The 19460-nt window shown below is 37.2% G+C and overlaps 1 protein-coding gene across 1 annotated transcript in view; it reads left to right on the top strand.

Annotated features, from left to right (window-relative positions):
* Positions 1–19260, top strand: part of LOC124712078 (putative uncharacterized protein DDB_G0271606) — a 253374-nt gene extending 234114 nt beyond the window's left edge. The window contains exon 9 of the mRNA XM_047242374.1: positions 18848–19260. Within this exon, the coding sequence (XP_047098330.1) occupies positions 18848–19260 (413 nt within the window). The remainder of the gene's footprint in view (positions 1–18847) is intronic.
* The last annotated feature ends 200 nt before the right edge of the window (positions 19261–19460 follow it).

Raw genomic sequence — 19460 nt, 5'->3', positions numbered from 1 at the left:
GGCCATATTGACAAACATCTCAAACATTCTTTCCAGTCGGATTTTCATAGTACATTGATATGCTGCTACATTCAAAGATGAACAGTACGGAATTAGTATTTACTTCATTGGATAATGTATGAAGGTGCAGCGGCCGAAACTCGGGACGGAGAGAAAGAGCTCGTCTTCCACCTTTTTTTTTTTAATTTATTTACTGACGCAGAGATTTTGGCACCAGTATTTATCTTTGTGCCTGCAAAGCCTGCCTGTGTAGCGCTACATATATTCGATGGCAGAAGTTAAGTTGTGGTGGCACCTACCAACAATTTTCAGAACTTTCGCTAACTTTGCACTCGATTCTAAGCCGCAGACAGGTTTTTGGATTACAAAAACCGGAAAAAAAGTGCAGCTTAGATTTGAGTAAATACGGTACTCAAAGGTGTGTGCACACTGGGTTCCTCGCCACCTAACAAAAGACCATAAAGAGCAAAGAAGGACCATCTGTGTGGAATTGCTTGGACATTATGAGGATGATCATGACAATTTTTTGTCAAACATTGTCTCAGGCAATGAAACATGGGTTCATCACTTCAAAACAGAAACAAAACAGCAGCCCGTTGAGTGATGACATACCACCTCTCCTCAGAAGAAAAAGTTTGAAGCCACACTCTCAGCTGGTAAAGTCGTGATGACAGTGTTCTGGGACTCTGCAGGGGATATTCTGTTTGATGTCCTCCCTCATATTGCAAAAAATCAACTTTGAAGTGTATTGTGCTGCTCTCAGGAAATTGAAGAAATAACTTCAGCATGTTCATCGGCACAAAATTGCAAATGAACTTCTCTTTCACCATGACAATGCAAGGCTTCACACAAGCCAGCACACCTGAGAGCAGCTCACAAAACTTCATTGGACTGTTGGCCCAATGAAGGATATACTCTGCAGGAAGCAGTACACAGATGATGGGGATATTATGGATGCAGCAAGACACTGGCTCCAACATCAACCAGTAGAGTGGTACCGTGCTGGCATATAGGCCCTCCCAGTAAGGTGGCATAAGGCTGTTGCATTGAATGGAGGTTATGTTGAAAATAGGATTTTGTAGCCAAATAAAAGGGGAATAGGATGATGCATTGGAACACTGAATAAAACTAACCTGCTTTCAGAAAAAAATGTGTTGCATTACTTATTGAATACCTCAGGGAAAGACTTAAATGGAGGGTGTGGGGACAGTGGGTTACTGGAGATTGAGACTAGGGTGATGACAGGAGCAAAGGATGTGTTGCAAGGATGATTTCTACTTGTGTAGTCCAGAGAAGCCAGTAGCATATGGAAGAATCCAGATGGCTTGGATTGTGAAACAGCCATTGGAAGTGAGCATGTTATGCTCAGCTGCATGTTGTGCCACCAGATATTAAATTTATTCTTGACAACAATTTATCTGTGGCCATTCATCATTGTGGACAACTGGTTGGTAGCCATACTGGCGTAAGAAGCTGTCCATTGTGTGCAGCAGAGTTGACATATGACATGGCATGTTTCGCAGGTGGCCCCATCTCTGGCGGTATAAGATAAGTCTGTGACAGAACTGGAGTATGAAATGCTGAGTGGCTGGATTTCGCAGGTATCAGAGTCTTCCACAGGGATATGATCCTTGTGACAAGTAGTTGGGAGTAGGAATGGCATAGGGATGGGCTAGGATTTTGTATATGTGGGGTGGGCAATGAAACACCAATTTACAAGTGGTGGGAAGGATCTTGGACAGGATGTCCCTCATTTGAGGGTATGATGCTAGAGAATAAGAATATGGTTCAGTTGTTCCAGTCTAGGATGACATTGGATGACAAGTGCAGTGCTCCTTTGTATCTGATTCTTGGGTGGTGGGGGAAGGATTGTTGATGTGTGAGGATATGGCATGGGAAACATGCTTGTGGACTATGTTTGGAGAGAAGTGTCTGCCAATGAAGCCCCTCATAGAACCTTTAGCATTCTAAGGAAGGGAGTTCCTGTTGCTGCAAATACATCATCCACAGGTTGCCAGGCTGTAAGGGAGGAATTTTTTAGTGTGGAAGAGATGGCAACTGTCAAAATACAGGTACTGTTGGTGCTTAGTTAGTTTTACTTGGTTGTGGATGGAGCCATGAGACAGGTGTTCAGATTCATTGATAGTATCTTCATAACCTGGACTCAGGGCCAAAACACCCTATCCTCATTCCTTCACAACCCTATCACCTTCATTCACATCAGTTTCACCTGGTCCTCCGCAATCTAACTTGCTGCTTCCTAGATGTTGACCTCCACAGAGAGTTCTTTCACACAACACTTTCACTGCAAAGTGCTCCAAAACCACAGAACACCACATGTGATGGAACCACCCTTGATTTTGTAGCCTTGTTCTTGGTAGCACTGATCTTGATCACTGTGAAGCTGAAAGTTTAAATGAGTATTGGGTGGTGTTTGCTTAAAGATGTATACAACACCATTTTTCATATGATATCAACACACCCATTTCATTCCTTTCAAAGTTCAGTTATTAAACACAATGACTTGTTTTTATGAGAAATTATTAGCACCACTTTCCAGAATACGCACCCACAATTACAGCTGCAAAGTTAATTGTTCTGTTGTGGTACAGAACAAACAGTGCACATTAATATGAAATCATCACAGTTCACAATTAACACAGTCTTGCTCACAATTAACACAGTCTTGCATTGATTTATTAAACAAAAGTTTAGACTTTGTTGGTTTGATTATCACAGTCCATAATTAGCATCATCATGTCCAACAACAGATCACTTCTGTGACAATAACATTTCACAGTAGTTGTTGATCAAACACAGTCCATTTGGTGTCCAAATTTTTACATACAGAATGAACAAATTTGTTGCATGGGCTAACACTGAGGGTGTATACAACACACATTTTCAAACCATGGACTGGCAGTTTTTGGTGACATCCGACTACTTGTAGATAGGCATAAGAACAAACAGTTATTTTGAAAACTACATAATGCTTTGAAATTTGGCTAAGTTGGATTTTACTGATTTTTATGAACTACAAGATTTTTGATTTACAGAAAATGTTGTTGGTCAGAAATTTTGATAAATATAGGGTCTATTATCCTTACACATTGTGAATCCCCTTATTTATATGAATGAGTGCCTCATTGCAAATGAGAATAAATTATCTGAAATTATTAATTGATAAGTTAATCAACTAATGCTGTATATGATTTTTTGCAGACAAATTAAGGTAAAAAAGATATGTAGTCAATGTTTGGAAACTAATATTCATTGTTAAAAAAAACTGCAATGGAAAATGAGTCTGCTTGTAACCCTTGATGTTAATTACTGCAGAAGATAATTAGTTTTAGCTAATTTAAAATATTTTACAGGAAAGCCACAATGCTTAACTTTCAAATGGTGTGGGTGGTCCTTCTCAGGTATGAGTACTGGTTCACAGGCTTTTGCATGTAGCAGACTGCACCATCAAGTCTAATTACCTGTAACTTTTAATTAACTATGCCCTAATGAGAAGTAATTACACAAAAGGAATAAGAACACTTGGAATGAGAATCTGAATAATAAATTTAAGAAAAATTTAAAAAATTGAGATTTTTATATGGGTGTTACTTGCCAACAGATAAATGTACTGAAAATAAGAATTAGTGAAAAAAATCATTATTTATGGGTGTAGAAGAACATAACAGATGGTAAGAATCCATCTGCTGTGTCACAACCTTAGTCCTTAATTAATCAAACAGTGTCATCTTTTATCCTATACAAGTTCCATGAAACATGTTGACACAATGCTGCAATCTTTGGCAGTAATCGCATGATGTCACAACTCAACCATTGGTAGTTCCCAATAAACAATTCAGCTGTTTCAGTTGACTAAATAAATTTATGTTTGAAAATTAAATATATCTTTATAGCCCCTGAGGATGTCTTCTGCAGAAGTAGACAAAATTTTGGGTTCAATAACATGTGTTAGACCACAGCCTATTGCCCATAAAACCATTATTATCAACGATATAATGATATACCGTATTTATGTGAATCTAATGCTCCATCGAATGTAATGCGTACCCCAATTTTAAAAATTAAATTAATAAAAAACAGTAATTTTGGCACATCACTGGTAGGGTATTTTTCTATTGTTGAAATTTATTTTACAATGCTAACTTTATGTCAAAAAGTAGTGAAAGTATACATGAACTATAAAAAATAACAATAATTTATTTTTAAGTTACTCATTATGGTAATAAGTGACATTTTTATTATTAAAAAAGAATGCCTAACTTGATTACCTATATGACATACAAAGAAACATACTGTAAATTGCAGGCATTACTCATCATTATTCACTAATGTCATCATTACCGGAATCCTTGGAAGACCCTATATCAGAAGTAGATTCATTTCCTGCTTCCCTGCCATCCTCAGTGCAGTTCCAGAGCACATCATCTTCACTGCCATCCAGAGTATTTGAAATACAGCATTTCTTGAATGATTTTACAATCATTGGTGCTTTGATGCACCTCCAGGCAGCGGAAACCCAATGTGTGATAATGTTGGGTGCAGGTTGTTTAATTTTGCCTGTTGGAGTCAGTTCATGATTTGGTTCACAAAACCACTTTTCATACTGTTCCTGAATGTAACGTTTGAAAGCTTTATTTATATTAACGTCCAGAGGTTGTAATACAGGAGTCATTCCTCCAGGAATAATAACGAGGTCACTGGGTAGGCTGTGGATCTCCTTTTTTATGTCATCAGTGAGATGACCATGAAATGCATCAAGTAAAGTCAATGATGGTTGCTTGGAAAGCCCACCAGGATGGAGTTCCCATATGTTTCAGAGCCAGTCAAGCATCAAAGTTTCAGTCATCCATCCCTTCTCTTGATTCTGTACAATGATGTCATCAGGGAATAGCTTTTCATTTTTTGGAGTCTTGGGACTTGTTTTTTGCTTGAAGATTAAGAAAGGGGGAGTTTGTTCCCATCTGCTGTGATTGCCAGCATTACTATTACATACTGTTTTTCACACCCAGGTGTTTTGATGGTAACTTCTTTTGTACCCTTCTCGTCAGTCATATTTATGTGGCATATCAAACCAAATTGGAGTTTCATCAGCATTGCCTATTTGGCCCATCGAAAAATCCTTCTCTGTCTAAAGTGTGATAATACACTGCTGAAATTCTTGAAGTTTCTTCTCAAAATCCTGTGGAAGCTTTTGGCATATTGTTTACGGCATCACAGAGGTAAGCCTGCTCATTTCAAAAAGTGAACAACCCAACCCCAGCTAGCCTTAAACACTTGCTTCGGTATATTAAGAGGTGCAGCCATCTCTTTTGCTGTTTTTATTATGGTGTCACTGGTCACAGGTTGCCCATTCTTCCTGCTTTCTCAGATGAATTCCAAAACATGTACTTCAACTTCAGGATGTCTTCCTTTACGAGGTCCAGTGAATTTTTTTCTAGTTGCGGTAGTTGCAAATAATCCCAATTACTGTTTCTTCCATAAGTGAACATTACTCTCAGCTATATGAACTTTCTTCCTGCCCTTGTGTTACCACATTTTTCAGCATAAAGAATTACTTTACACTTGAAAGTAGCTTCATACGATATTCTTCTCTGCTTGCCTTTCATTTCGTGGCTGCCTAATGCAAACACAATGCAAAGTACTGTGGTAGGCCAACAATAATATAACGAGGTTGAGAAGTATAACAATGCGTTGTAATGCATGGGACAGTACCTAAATTTCAATGGGCAAATAAAAAACAAAAAAAGACACTATTTGCACTGACAACTAAAGATAATTTCCTATCATGGCAGTAATGAATTTTGTTCTGACGTCTGTGAACAGAATTCAGTACTGGAAATATATACCAGCTCTTTTAACTCGATAACCTCTTACCCGATTTATGTCTGCCTTTCTGTGATTTACAGATACCGTACCTATATTTTTGTGCTAGAGTTTAATAAATGTTTTGCTGCTTCAGATCACATAGAGTTAGAAATACTGGTGAATGATTCAAGTTTGCACTTGAATCTAATGCGCCATTGAATCTTATGCATATACCAACTTTGAGTACTTCGTATGGTTCTTCTTTTTTAAATAAAAAAAATATATATATATATAAAAAAAAAAGAAGTGCACACTAGACTCATGTAAATATGGTAAATGTTAATCCAGTCTCAAATTCCCTCTATCACCATGAAGCACAAGTAGCTACACTTACTTGATCACAGCAAATTGGTCTCAAGGGAAAGAGAGTGGTTACTGAATAATAAAATATAGTATCGAGACAGCATTATCGGAACCTGACTGGGCTGTGTTGTTTGTATGTGACAATATGCTTACAATTTGATAAAGGACAAATACAGTTTGCACATATATAAGATAAATGAGCTCTAAGATAAATGCAATGAAATATCAAACGGTACATGATTGTGTGCAGAATATGCAATTATACTCAGCATTATCATGTACTATTTGGTGTAATATGTTTACAGATCCTTTGGGTTATTGATATGTATCTTTCATATTTCTATACTATGTTTGTCTTTTATCAATTTATGAGCACATCTTCCTTCAGGTAATATGTGACATAATGTATATCTCATGTTTATTCCTTTTTTTCGACCACACTGGCTGGAGACAATGGCCCTGTGTGTGCGAGTTGTGAATATATATATATATATATATATATATATATATATATATATATATATATATATATATGTGTGTGTGTGTGTGTGTGTGTGTGTGTGTGTGTGTGTGTGTGTGTGTTTTTTTTTTTCTATTTTTGAAGAAGGACTTTTTTGTCTCAAAGCTTAAATGTCTAACAATCTTCTCATTGTGTTTATCTGTGACTCAACACCTTCTCTTAACATGGTAAATAGCGAACTATTCTTTTCATAATATTGACACTATTGCATCCCGGATATTCCACTGTTTGTTTATTCCTGTTTTCTTACAACAGATTTAATGATGGAATCGGCCAATACGATTAGTTAGAAGAAATAAAGTGCAACATAGACAAAACATTTTGTATACAATTGCATCATGGTCACAGACCTTTACAAAGACTACCTGACTTCCATAATCAAAATATCTTGTTGCAAGAAAAGGAAATTATTTGAAACAATTAGGGCAAGCAGAGAGGAAGGAGTGATTTCATATTATAATAAATAGTGTAAAATCTGAGGAAAAGTGGCTAAAACGTCAAAAGAATTCTGAAATGTGTAAATTAACAATCCATATAATAAAATTAAATCCAAATGGGGACTAATTATAAGAGAAACAGCAAAACCAGTTAAGAAAAGGGAGGATTTAGTATTAAAGAAAAGACTCAAATAATCAGTAATGACAATCAGCTGGGCAACATGTTTAATAATCACTTCCTGGAAGTGCCTCAGAAGATTGCCACTGACAGCTCAAGGGATAAAGTAAAAAAATACATGCATTGAGCAGTGCCATGTACGTACATACATCCAAATCACAATGATACCATGCTCTGTCAAATGAATTGTGATTCTCACAAACTTCCCCAAAAGTAAAACTGTCATTGGCTTGATAATATCTCAAGTAAATTACAAAAATCCTGTTCTTCATGTATAACATCTTTAATCTTCTTTCAGTTGATGAGACATGTATTTACTCGAATCAAAGCCACACTCGAATCTAAGCCGCACCTGAAAAATGAGACTCGAAATCAAGGAAAAAAAATTTTCCCAAATCTAAGCCGCACCTGAAATTTGAGACTCGAAATTCAAGGGGAGAGAAAAGTTTTTGGCTGCACCTTCAAATCGAAACAAAGTTGGGCCACTGTAGTATGAGACACAATTTAGTTCGAATGAATGACGATACAGCTGCAGTAGTTTGGTTCGAGATGTAAGCTTAGCAGTTAAGCTTTACCAGGTAGCCATTGCTATGTGTCAGGCGCTCCGTCCGTATTTATACGGGTACCCTTCCTTTTTCTTGTGCTTCGTCTGGTTTGAATTGATTGCTTATTTTTCTATGATATGATAAGTGCCATTCTCTTTGTTATGGGTGTTTACGTCACTCTAAGCTGAAGATGCATTACTGTACTGTGTCATTCATTGTTTGTCGCATTCTGATAATGAGTGTTTACGGTAGGGTGACCAAATTATTTTCTGTGAAAACCGGGACACATTCACCCTGGTGCCAATGGACACCTCATTCCACATGTAGCCAGGTTTCTTCATTTTAAATATTAATGTTTTGTTGATGCATTTTGTTAACTCAATTATAACTAATAAGAGGATACAAATGATTGATATAATCTAGATTATCTGTATAATTAATGACATTTAATAAACATATACAGTAATAAAGAAATGTATTACGATTTTACAAAATTTTACAGCCATTCAACTTTTAATCAATTAATATTAACATGATCTTTAATATTACTGAGCACTTGTAGATGGAATTGACTGTCCTTGGAGAAAAGGTTATTTTTCACTGCCTCCAGCCTTCTTGATCACGTCTTTGTTCTTAGAGACACAGTGATAAAACTCGGCACAATCCATTTTGTAGTTGTAAAGGATCTGCAGGATTGCTTCAAGAGAGTCCACCTCCATTCTGTTTCTTTCATCAGTCCACTGGATATTCATGAACGAAAATATTCTTTCCACATTTGGCATTATGGCCTCGGATTGCAAATAAATACCTTGCAATTATTACCAACTCAGAGTAATGCTGAAGACAGTCACAGCTTTTAAAAAAACTCACCCACTTCTCATGATGACATTCCAATGGTGTTTTTTTTTCAATAAAATTTGTCAGTATGCCGAACTGATCAAAGAGAATGGAATCATCAATTTCAATCTCTTTACTCTTCAAATAAGAAACTGTCTCTTCAACACTTTCCCATTTTGGCACTCTCTTCAGTAACATCCAATCAAACACCGGCGATGAGGGTAAATATGAGGCGCTCCACTTGCTGAGATATTCTACACAAGTGTCATAAAACTTGTTAACTTCTTCTCTAAAACTCCTTTCCGCTGCTTCTGATACTTCTGCTCTTTTAAGGACAGATTTAACATTAAAAGAAATGAACTGCTGTTCTCTCCTCTTAGTAAGAGTTTCTAGAGTATTTTTCAAAACATCATTTACCTCTATTACACTTTTTGTGCTTCCCTTAATTTCCTTTATCCCGTTCTGCAAAGTGCTAAAATGACTGTGAATGAACCATAAGTAGGCATTACTTAAAGGGTTACTGAAAAACTGAACCAATATTTTGGGGGCTTTATCTTCATTTAGGAAAAAATCTTTTAACGGTTCAAACAGGCGGATTACTCTTTCAACTGCTGGAAACAGTGATAACCAGCAAGTTTTTGAGTGACACATTACATTCATGTATTCAGTTCCATCCACAGCTCGTGGTCATGCGGTAGCGTTCTCGCTTCCCACGCCCGGGTTCCTGGGTTTGATTCCCGGCGGGGTCAGGGATTTTCTCTGCCTCGTGATGACTGGGTGTTGTGTGATGTCCTTCGGTTAGTTAGGTTTAAGTAGTTCTAAGTTCTAGGTGACTGATGACCATAGATGTTAAGTCCCATAGTGCTAAGAGCCATTTGAACCATTTATTCAGTTCCCACATAATCACCGAACTCCTTAAGCCTCTCTGTTCCAACAGTATATATGTAAAAGTGTGAGTATACCTTCAGGACGATAGTTTCAACATCACAGCTTAAACTGTCAGCAGATGTCTGCACGCTATTGTGTAAAACATGTGCAGGGCACCCTATACCTTCAATGATTTCATGCAATGTTGCCTTTAATTTGGTAAATACATTGCATTTGCCTTGTCTTTTTAAACCACCAAAGTTTGTGTTGGTGTTGTCTCCACAAAATGCCACACATTTATTTTTCTCAAAATCAAACATTTCGATAGTATTCATACAAAATCTTGAAATTTCATCAGATGTTTCCTTAGGTAGGGAACTCACCTTCAAAAGTTTGGTCTGCTGAACTTCGAACGGAAATATTTTAGTGGCCTTATGATTGCTGGCATCAGCGGATATCCCGTAGAAAGAAGAATTTTTGTGTATTCAAGGCTTTCCTTTACACTCTGGGGAGCAATAACTCCTTTCACTAAGGCTGACACTTTAGTTCTTGCTGAACTAAACTTTTTTGCATTGGAAGAATCATCAAACATAATGCTGTTAAGCTTATTAGTACAATCACTAGATCTATAAGTTTGGTGATGTTTTACTGTGTGGTAGGCTAGTGTAAGCTCGGCTGCTCGAACTTTCGTCTCTTCACTTGACTGATGTTTCACAAAATAATTTTGTAGAGTTTTACTGCAGCTTGGTGCACTGTATCTGTTAATGTGTTTCTTTGACCTTATGTGATCAACTATGTCGGAACGTCCACCATGACTTATACTAATAAAACAGTTACATACGGAACACTCTGCTTCGTAATCAAAACGACCTTTCTTAATGAAATTCCATTCCTTGGAATAACAGTCACTGAACTTGCAGGCATGTTTCCGCATTGCGTTTCACAGTACTGCAGCAATAATACCACTAATATAAGAAAAACTATTGCAGTTACAATAATACAACTTATTACTTGTTGGCCAGAAAACCTCAAAGTAAATTATTGCCTGAGGGTATCAATACTGATACTGTGATTACTAGTATGGGACAATGGAGGTTTTAGACAAATAAGCTAAAATATATTAATTTCTTGTGTTGTATTTCCTTTAATATAGCGAAATCCCAAAAATTTGAGAAATTTTCACGAAATGTATCTAAAAACTGAATTCCGGTACTTCTGAGTGTCCTGAAACAAATTTTCAGGACACCGGAACACAGGGATGAAAACTGGGACAATCCCGGTTTTCCGGGACGTTTGGTCACCCTAGTTTATAGCCTGTCGCTGCTCGCGGCATGGCTCGCTTTTGTGCGTGTTACCGCCGCTTACAATCGTCTCATTAGCGAAACAGTGGCAAGAGACTGCTATTTGTTGTTACTTACACTGCTGCTTTCTTTGATAATGATCAACAAGAACCAAATAATAGACTGCATATGATAGAACATGTTCTGAACGAAAAATTTTCTCCGTTTGAAAATCTTTGCAGATGCCTCTTTAGTACATTAAATTCTGCACAGAAATTAGAGTCATCTTAGATTTAAAAATCTAGTCAATTGCCGTGCTTCATTTGACTGTGTCACTATTACGCATAAGAATGATACGAATATAAACTTGGCATGATATGTGTATTCTTCCGCATTTGCTGTTGTCTCACTCTAGTTTTGTAGTTTATTAGGCAGACAGAATTTAAATGAGATACCAGCAATTACGAAAGAATACGTGGCAAAATGCTTATATTCATATTATTCTTATGGTGAGGAGAATACTGCATGTGATTCACAATTCATAAAAGTTTCTATTGGCAACCATCTCTTCTCACAGGTAGGAAAAAATTCAGAACATAGAGTTGGCCATATTGACAAACATCCCTAACAGTCTTGCCAGTGGGATTTACGTAGTACATTGAAACGCTGCAACATTCAAAGATGAACAATACGGAATTTGTATTTACTTCGATGGATAATGTATGAAAATGCAGTGGTCGAAACTCAGGGCGGAGGAAAAAACGCTCGTCTTCCACCCCCCCCCCCCCCCCTTTCCCCTTTTTTTTTTTTTTTAACCGACGCAGAGGTTTTGGCGCCAATATTTATCTCTGCAAAGCATGCCTGTGAAGCACTACATGTATTCGATAGCAGAAGTTAGTTGTGGCGGTACCTACCAACATTTTTCAAAATTTCCGCTTACTTTGCACTCGATTCTAAGCCGCAGGTGGCTTTTTGGATTACAAAAACCGGAAAAAAGTGTGGCTTAGGTTCGAGTAAATACGGTATATGCAATGTATTAAATCATGTTTGGAACACATCACTATCACAGATTATATTTCCAGAAAGGCTGAGAAATTCCATTGTCATACCCTTTTACAAAATAAGAAGTAAAACAGACATTAATAATTACTGACCAGTCTCACTAATGACCTCCTCCTTGAAAATACTGAAAAAGACTCTGTATGCAAGAACAGTAGTATGCCTATATGAAAATAAAATACTTATGTAATGCGAAGTCATTGGTGGAATTTATTATTATTTTATTATTTATTTTATGGCCTTCATTGGACCACTGTAGTCAAAAATACAAAGTTCTAAACAAGTTGTTACACATGGATACAATTTGGTTCAACAATAACTTAATATATTTAGGTAATATAATTATTAGAGGCTATTCTTATATGAAAGGTGTTTTGCTCTTCTGTCTGCCCAATATTTCTTCATTCTTTCAGATATTTTCTTTCTTTCTTCATCTGAGACAACTCTTCCTGTACTCCTTTTATTGATTTTCATTTGTAGTCTGGTTTGCGGGTCTTGCAGTATTCTGGTTTTCTCTGTCTTGTTTTTTAGGTCATCTACTGTAATTTGAAGTTCTTTTATATCTTCCTTAATTTCTGTGATCCATTTAATGTCGCTCTTGCTATTCCACAATTTTTGTATTATTTTTTTACTAATTCTGTTTTCTGGAGTTCTCATCAGATGTCCAAAGAATGAGATGCGTTTCTTCCTGATTGTACTCATGACTGGTTCCATTTTCTTATATACTGTTTCATTTGATGCTATTCTCCAATGTCCATTTATTTTATACTGTTTATTTATACATGTCCTAATTATTCTTCTTTCTATTTTTAGTATTCTGTCAATTTCTGCTGTATTAGTTGTTTTGAAGATAGTTTCAGCTGCATACGTTATTTCTGGTTGTGAACTGTTTTATAGTGTTTTAATTTTGCATCTATAGATAGGCTTTTTTTGTTGTATGTATTTTTGGTAATGTAATTTGCATAGTTCAGTTTTTTAATTCTATTTTGCCATGATGGCTTCTCATTTAGATTGTATGTTATTATTTCGCCTAAATCTTTAAATTTATCAACAATTTTGATTTCCTGTTCTCCTATTGTAATTTTGTTTGCAAGTGGTGGACCAGTTAGCATAATCTGCGTTTTTTCAAATGATATTCTAAGGCCTACTTTCTCTGCAATTTCTTGTAGTGATTTCACTTGTTGTCTGGCTTCTTGAACGGTGTTGGCTAGGAGAGCAAGATCATCAGCGAATCCCAAGCAGTTTAAGCTAATATCATCTTTTGCACTTCCAATTCTTATCCTCTTTGGATTGTCCTTGTACCATTCTCTCATTATGTATTCCAGTGCACAGTTGAAAAGTAATGGTGATAGGCAGTCACCTTGTCTTAAGCCTGTTTTTATGAGGAATGGTTCCGAAATTTCTCCTCTAAACTTCACTTTTGATTTGGTGTTAGTTAGAGTGAGTTGTATTATTTTAATTAGTTTTGGATGGAGTCCTAGATTTCTTAAAATTTTTAATACTGAAGGTCTGTAGAGACAGTCATATGCCTTCTTAAGATCTACAAATGTTATTGCCAGAGGTTTGTTCCGTTTCTTGTAGTATGCCATAATCAATTTTAAACTAATTATCTGCTCTGCACAGCTTCTCCATGGTCTGAAACCTCCCTGATATTCCCCTAACTCCTGTTCTAATTGCTCCTTGATTCTTTCATATAGGATCTTGGATAGAATTTTATATGTGCAATCTAGGAAAGAGATTCCTCTGTAGTTTTCTGGGTTGCTCTTATCTCCCCTTTTGTGTAGTGGGTGGATGATAGCTGTGGTCCAATGTTCGGGAAATTGTTCTGTTACCCAAATTTTTGTTAGAGCCATGTGTAAGGAGGTCTTGACTGCGTCACTTGCATATTTCCACATTTCAACAAAAACCTGATCTTCTCCACATGCCTTATAATTTTTTTGTTTTTTAAGAATTTCTTCTACTTCTTGGAAAGTTGGAGGGTCTAGTTTGTTAGGTTTGGTTTTTATTGGGGTATTTATGTTGATTTGTAAGGGTTCTTTGGGTTCCTCGCAATTCAGAAGTTTGTAAAATGCTTTTGCCATGATTTCTGCATTTTCCTTGTTACTGTGTGTCATTCTTCCATCTTCATCTTTCAGTATTAGTGTAGGCGCCTCATATTGTTGTAGTTGTTTCCCAAAGATTTTGTAGTAGTTCCTGGAGTTGGTTTTATGATAATTACCTTCTATAGACTTTATAGTATCTTTATGAAATCCTCTCTTGATTCTTCTAATATTTTGAGTGAATTTTTTCTTTCATTTTTTAGGTTGATGGCATTTTCTTCAGTTTTATGTGTTTGAAACTTTAACCATGCTTGGTGTCTATATTCATGGAATTTGTCACATTCTGATGTCCACCATGCATGTTTCCTTCGTGGGTTCAAGGGAGCTAGATTCTCTGCTTCTTTTTTAAGATTAGGCACTAGTTGTTCTAGATCATCTGTTAATTTGATGGTTTGTGTTATTTGTTGGTACTTATTATTTTTAATTAGCTGATGTGGGTCAAACCTCCTTTTTATTTTATTAGTTTTTCTGGTCCTCTTCTTTAACGGCGTGAATTTGATTTTAATTTTAACCATATAATGGTCTGAGCCTGTGTCTACTCCTCTCAGTACTTTAACATTGTGGATCTCCTTATGAAAATTTTTGTCCATACAGACATGGTCTAGCTGCCACTCGCCCTTCCTCCAGTCTGGATGTTTCCATGTTTTAAGTTTACTTGGCTTCCTCTTAAAGTATGTTGATTTAGATATAAGGTTGTGTTCTCTGCAGAGTTCTACAAGTCTTTGACAGTTTTTGTTTGTAAATTTATGTGGACTCCATTTTCCAATTATATCTTTATATTTCCTTTCTTTTCCCAACTGAGCATTGAAATCTCCCAATAAGATTTTTACATTCTTTTTATTTACTCTGTTCACAGTTTGTTCTAGAAGGTCCCAAAATTTATCTACCTCTTCCTTTGTTTTTGTTAGACAATTTTTTTCATTTGTTGGAGCATGAGCATTTATTATTGTATAGGTTTTATTCATTGTTTTAAAGCTTAGAGTCGCAATTCTTGGTGATACTGCTTGGAAATCCATTACTGAATCTATTATTTTTATGTTTACTAAAAACCCTGTTCCAAACTGGGGACATTGTTTCATTGCCCTCGGTCCTGGTTTCCCATTATAAATTCTGTATCCTTGTGATTTGAATGGGTCCTCTGTGGTGTTTCTCATTTCTTGGATCCCTGTTATTAAAATTTTTTGTTTATTTAGTTCATCTGTGAGCTCCTTGAGTTTTCCGGTCTGAAGTAGTGAGTTTATGTTGTGTGTTGCTATATAATTTATTTGCTCATGTTTAATCTTCTTTTTGTGTTTTAGTGTGCATTTGGATGGTTGCAAACGCTCCGATTCATTGCTGTCTTCTAGTTGACTACCCACCGAATTCGATGTAGCCTTTTCCTGCCTTTTTGAGCAGGACGGTGGAATTTTTTTCCTAAAAGACCTTTCCATTTTTGACTGTCGAAGGTTGTCAACCTTATTTGGAGCAAGCTCCGATTTACAACTCCGGTTGTTAACCGCAGAGGGTGTGTTTGGTCCGCGAGAGCTATTTTATTTCACTCAAGTCCGCCAGTAAACCGGTGAGGACTTCCCTATCCGCCACCTGGGACGCGCCACGTAGGAGTATCACCTCTCCTCCTACTATGACAGCATAGTAGGTTCGTGGCATTGGTGGAATATAAATAATTGAAAGAGTAAAGATAACAACTTATCAAATAGTTGAGGCACTGAGGTATTGATATGAACATATACAAGACTTTACAGATACTTTTTCATAACTATAGGGCAGTCTCCTCTCTCTCTCTCACTCTCTCTCTGTCTCTCTGTCTCTCTGTCTCTCTCTCTCTCTCTCTCTCTCTCTCTCTCTCTCTCTCTCTCTCTCTCTCTCTCTCTCACCCACCCACCCCCATGTGCTACATTGGCCCAGACTACACTGGGCAGTACAAGATCATCTCCACTGCTTACTCTTTCAGTGACTGTTTTATGAAAGAGACTGTGCACATCCACATAGGAGATAATGTAATTAAGAAAGTCACAGGATATCAAATCAGCAAGAGTTCAGGAGGCAGCATATGCTATAGCCATTAATACTACAGAGGTTGATACTTACTGTATGTAAAAACATCCACTATCCTCTGATTTGATATCCTGCCTTTCAGCATTTTTACTGAATTTGTACAGAGAATACAGTTATCAAATTGTTGGTTCTGATAGCCATGACAAGACATGTGCACACATTTTTTGTCTATGCCATTTAATGCTCCTATTGAGCTCTTCCACCAAGAATTGACATCACCTGAAGATAATGAGCAGGTATTTCATTGGCATATCACATAGTCTCATAACATTGTCTTTTGCAACATCGCCCAAGAGCCTCAAAAATTTTGTTGTTTTGCAAAAATATTTCTAATCACAAATACAGGGGGGTGGGAGTCAAAAAGTTTCCAGACTAACTGATAACAAATGACAGAAATTTCATAATAGCAAGTCATTTTTCAATATAATACCCATGTACATTAATAGACTTGCGGGCACACTCAGATAACTTCTGCATACCATTCAAATAAAAGGTCTTTGGTTTCGGGTCCAACCAAGCGTTCACAGCATCAATCACTGTCAAATTGTCATCCTTTGAGGTCTTTTTCGAAACCGCAGTCATGCAGAGTTTCCAGCGTTGTGAGGGCCTTCTGCGCTGGTGTGTTGTCCTGGTGCAAAAGAATTTCATGCGGCACTTTTCCGCACATTTTTTGCTTTATCTCTTGTCTCAAATGGCGCAGGAGGGTGCAATAGTATGATGCATTGATAGTTATGCCCTTATGCTAGTAATCCACCATAATTACCCCTTCTGAATCCCAGAAGACTGATGCCATCACACTACCGGCTGATTTTTGCACCCGGAATTTTATTGGGGTAGGGGATGAAGGATGTTTCCATTGTTGTTACTGTTGTTTTGTCTCAGGATCAAAGTGGTGAACCCATGTTTTGTCCATTGTCACATACCTTGCAAGAAAGCCGTCTTCATCCACTCCAAATTGGTGACGATTCCTTCACAACACTGCACACACTCCTGTCCCTGGTCTACATTCAAGTCTTTCAGGACTCACTGAGATAAAACAGTCCACATTCCCAAAATATCCACAACAATATCAGGGAAACACCCATGGGAGATTCTAAATGTGGTTTCAATGTGGTGCAATGTTGTTCGATGATCCCGCAAAATCGTATCATGTATTGTAGCCACTGTTTCATCACTGGCAATAGCGACAGGCCTTCTGCTCCTTGGCGCATCTTCCACACTCGTTCTTCCACATTTGAAGTCAGACACCCAGTTTTTCAGTGTTGCATAAGACACAGCACTGTTCCTTAGTGTATTCTGCATGTCCTGTGCAATTTCCTTGGGCGTCATTCCATTCAAATGAAGATATTCAATCCCAACACGTTTCTTGATTCTCTTACACTACAGTACACAACGCATCCTAGTGACAAAACTAATGAAGCTGGAACCACAAAATTTGACTTGCATACCTACAAAAGGGCACCATAAAAGTAGGTGGTGTTGTTTGTGCGAGACATTACAGTAACTGTCTCGGGCTAGAAACTTTTTGATTGCCCCTCTTACACTAGGGTTAAAAGTGATATAGTTAGGTAGAAAGTAAGAGGGATAGTTACAAAGTTTTAATCATCACCTCGAAAAAGTCAAACTGCAATCATGAGACTTAGTGGTGGTGTTAGTCCTTCTCTACAAATTCACTCTTCAATTTATCACATTTTCCATACAAGAGAATTGTGGGAGAGCTTTGTTGTAGAAGTCTGTGTTATAGCTGTTTAGAAAATGTTCTACCCAATAATTGCACATTGTTAAAGATGGCGGTCATTAAAGGTGTGCAATTCATAATCTCCGCTTTTAATGGAAAAAAAACCCGCATATGTAAGCGTTCCCTGTGTGAGCAATATAATGCTGTTTACGATAATCTGTGTGTGCCGTGCCATATTTTAATAAAAAACACTGGAAGTCAAGATGAATTACTGGATAAACCATATGTAAGTACAAGGAACTCACATCAACTTGCAAAACGTGCGTACTGTGTGACGACATAATTAAGTTGCAAAAGAACTTGGTTTATTTGGAATCTTCAAACTGTGCAAATATTTTGCAAGCTTTACCGGTAGCAAACAAGAGTTATTATGACGAACATTTTAGGTCTAAAAAGTTCACTTGCCCATTTCAAAGTGAAACAGTGTTTCAAGTTACCGATACACCAATAAACATTCGCAGTGACTTAGAGACTATCAAAAGTGCAGAAGGTAAGTGTGCAAATGAAACTACAAACACAAGTGAGTCAACAGAAGTGACAAGAATGATAGGAAACCAATCTTTTAATGTAAATATTCATTCGGATAGTCACGGGCGCGGACTCGCGAAAGTTCTACATTCGGATTATGGTGTTAACTCTTGTAGCTATGTTAAACCTGGAGCACCTATGTGCGAAGTCACAAATAATATAAAAGCTGGAACTTCACGAAATGCAAATGAGTTTACAGTAATAATGGAAGGTGTCAGTGATGTCTACAAGAATGAATTATCTCGTGCTGTTCTAAACTTAAAGTTAGTGTTGGAATCTAATACAAAAAACAAGCTCATCATCATTGGAATACCTCACAGACACGACCTTATAAATGACTCATGTGTTAATAAAGAAATCAATGAAGCTAACAATGCTCTGTACAATGCATCAAAACACCCAGTTCTTGCCTCTGAACTATCTGGAGAGAAAATGCTTTACCAGACATGGACTGCACCTTAACGGTAAGGGCAAGAAACCTCTCAGTTATAAAATTATGGAATTGTTGGTTGCAGCTCACAGAAGTAATATTAATAATGTGCTGATAGCAGGAGAACCACGTTTAGCTTGCCAGCCACAAACAATAGCTTATCAAACCTTACTAACTGTAGCAGCAGAACCAACACTATCTACTGATGAAACACAGATGTCACCAACAGCAACATTACCTTCTCTAGAAACAACAGCAATTACAGAAGGAGCATTATTGTCACCCCAACAAACATCACAACTACTATTACCAGAGTCAGTTGTTATGCCATCACTAATGACAGAAGCATCAGCCTCCACAACTTCGGTAGAAGAAGAAACTATAGCAATAGCAGCACCAATAGAAGACTCCTGTGCCCCACCATCAACATCTCAACAGGCCACAACCACAGTCTCCAAGGTCTCATCTCCAGCATCACCTGAAGGAGCAGAAAAATAAGAGATGAACAATGAGACACTTTTTTCAAAGCTTCTACCATCCACTGAAATGTCTGCTTCCACATATCCAAGAAAAAACCATAGAAGTAGAAGACCTGCTGTTCACAAAGACTATTTTTTATGGGATCAGTGCTGCATCAAGAAACAGAGGAAAGCTCATGTCAAATCGTAAGTAATGTGTGCACAAGCAGGACCCTTAAC

Source organism: Schistocerca piceifrons, chromosome 8 (genome assembly GCF_021461385.2).
Source record: "Schistocerca piceifrons isolate TAMUIC-IGC-003096 chromosome 8, iqSchPice1.1, whole genome shotgun sequence".
NCBI lineage: Eukaryota > Metazoa > Arthropoda > Insecta > Orthoptera > Acrididae > Schistocerca > Schistocerca piceifrons.
This window is presented reverse-complemented; position numbering and strand designations above follow the sequence as displayed.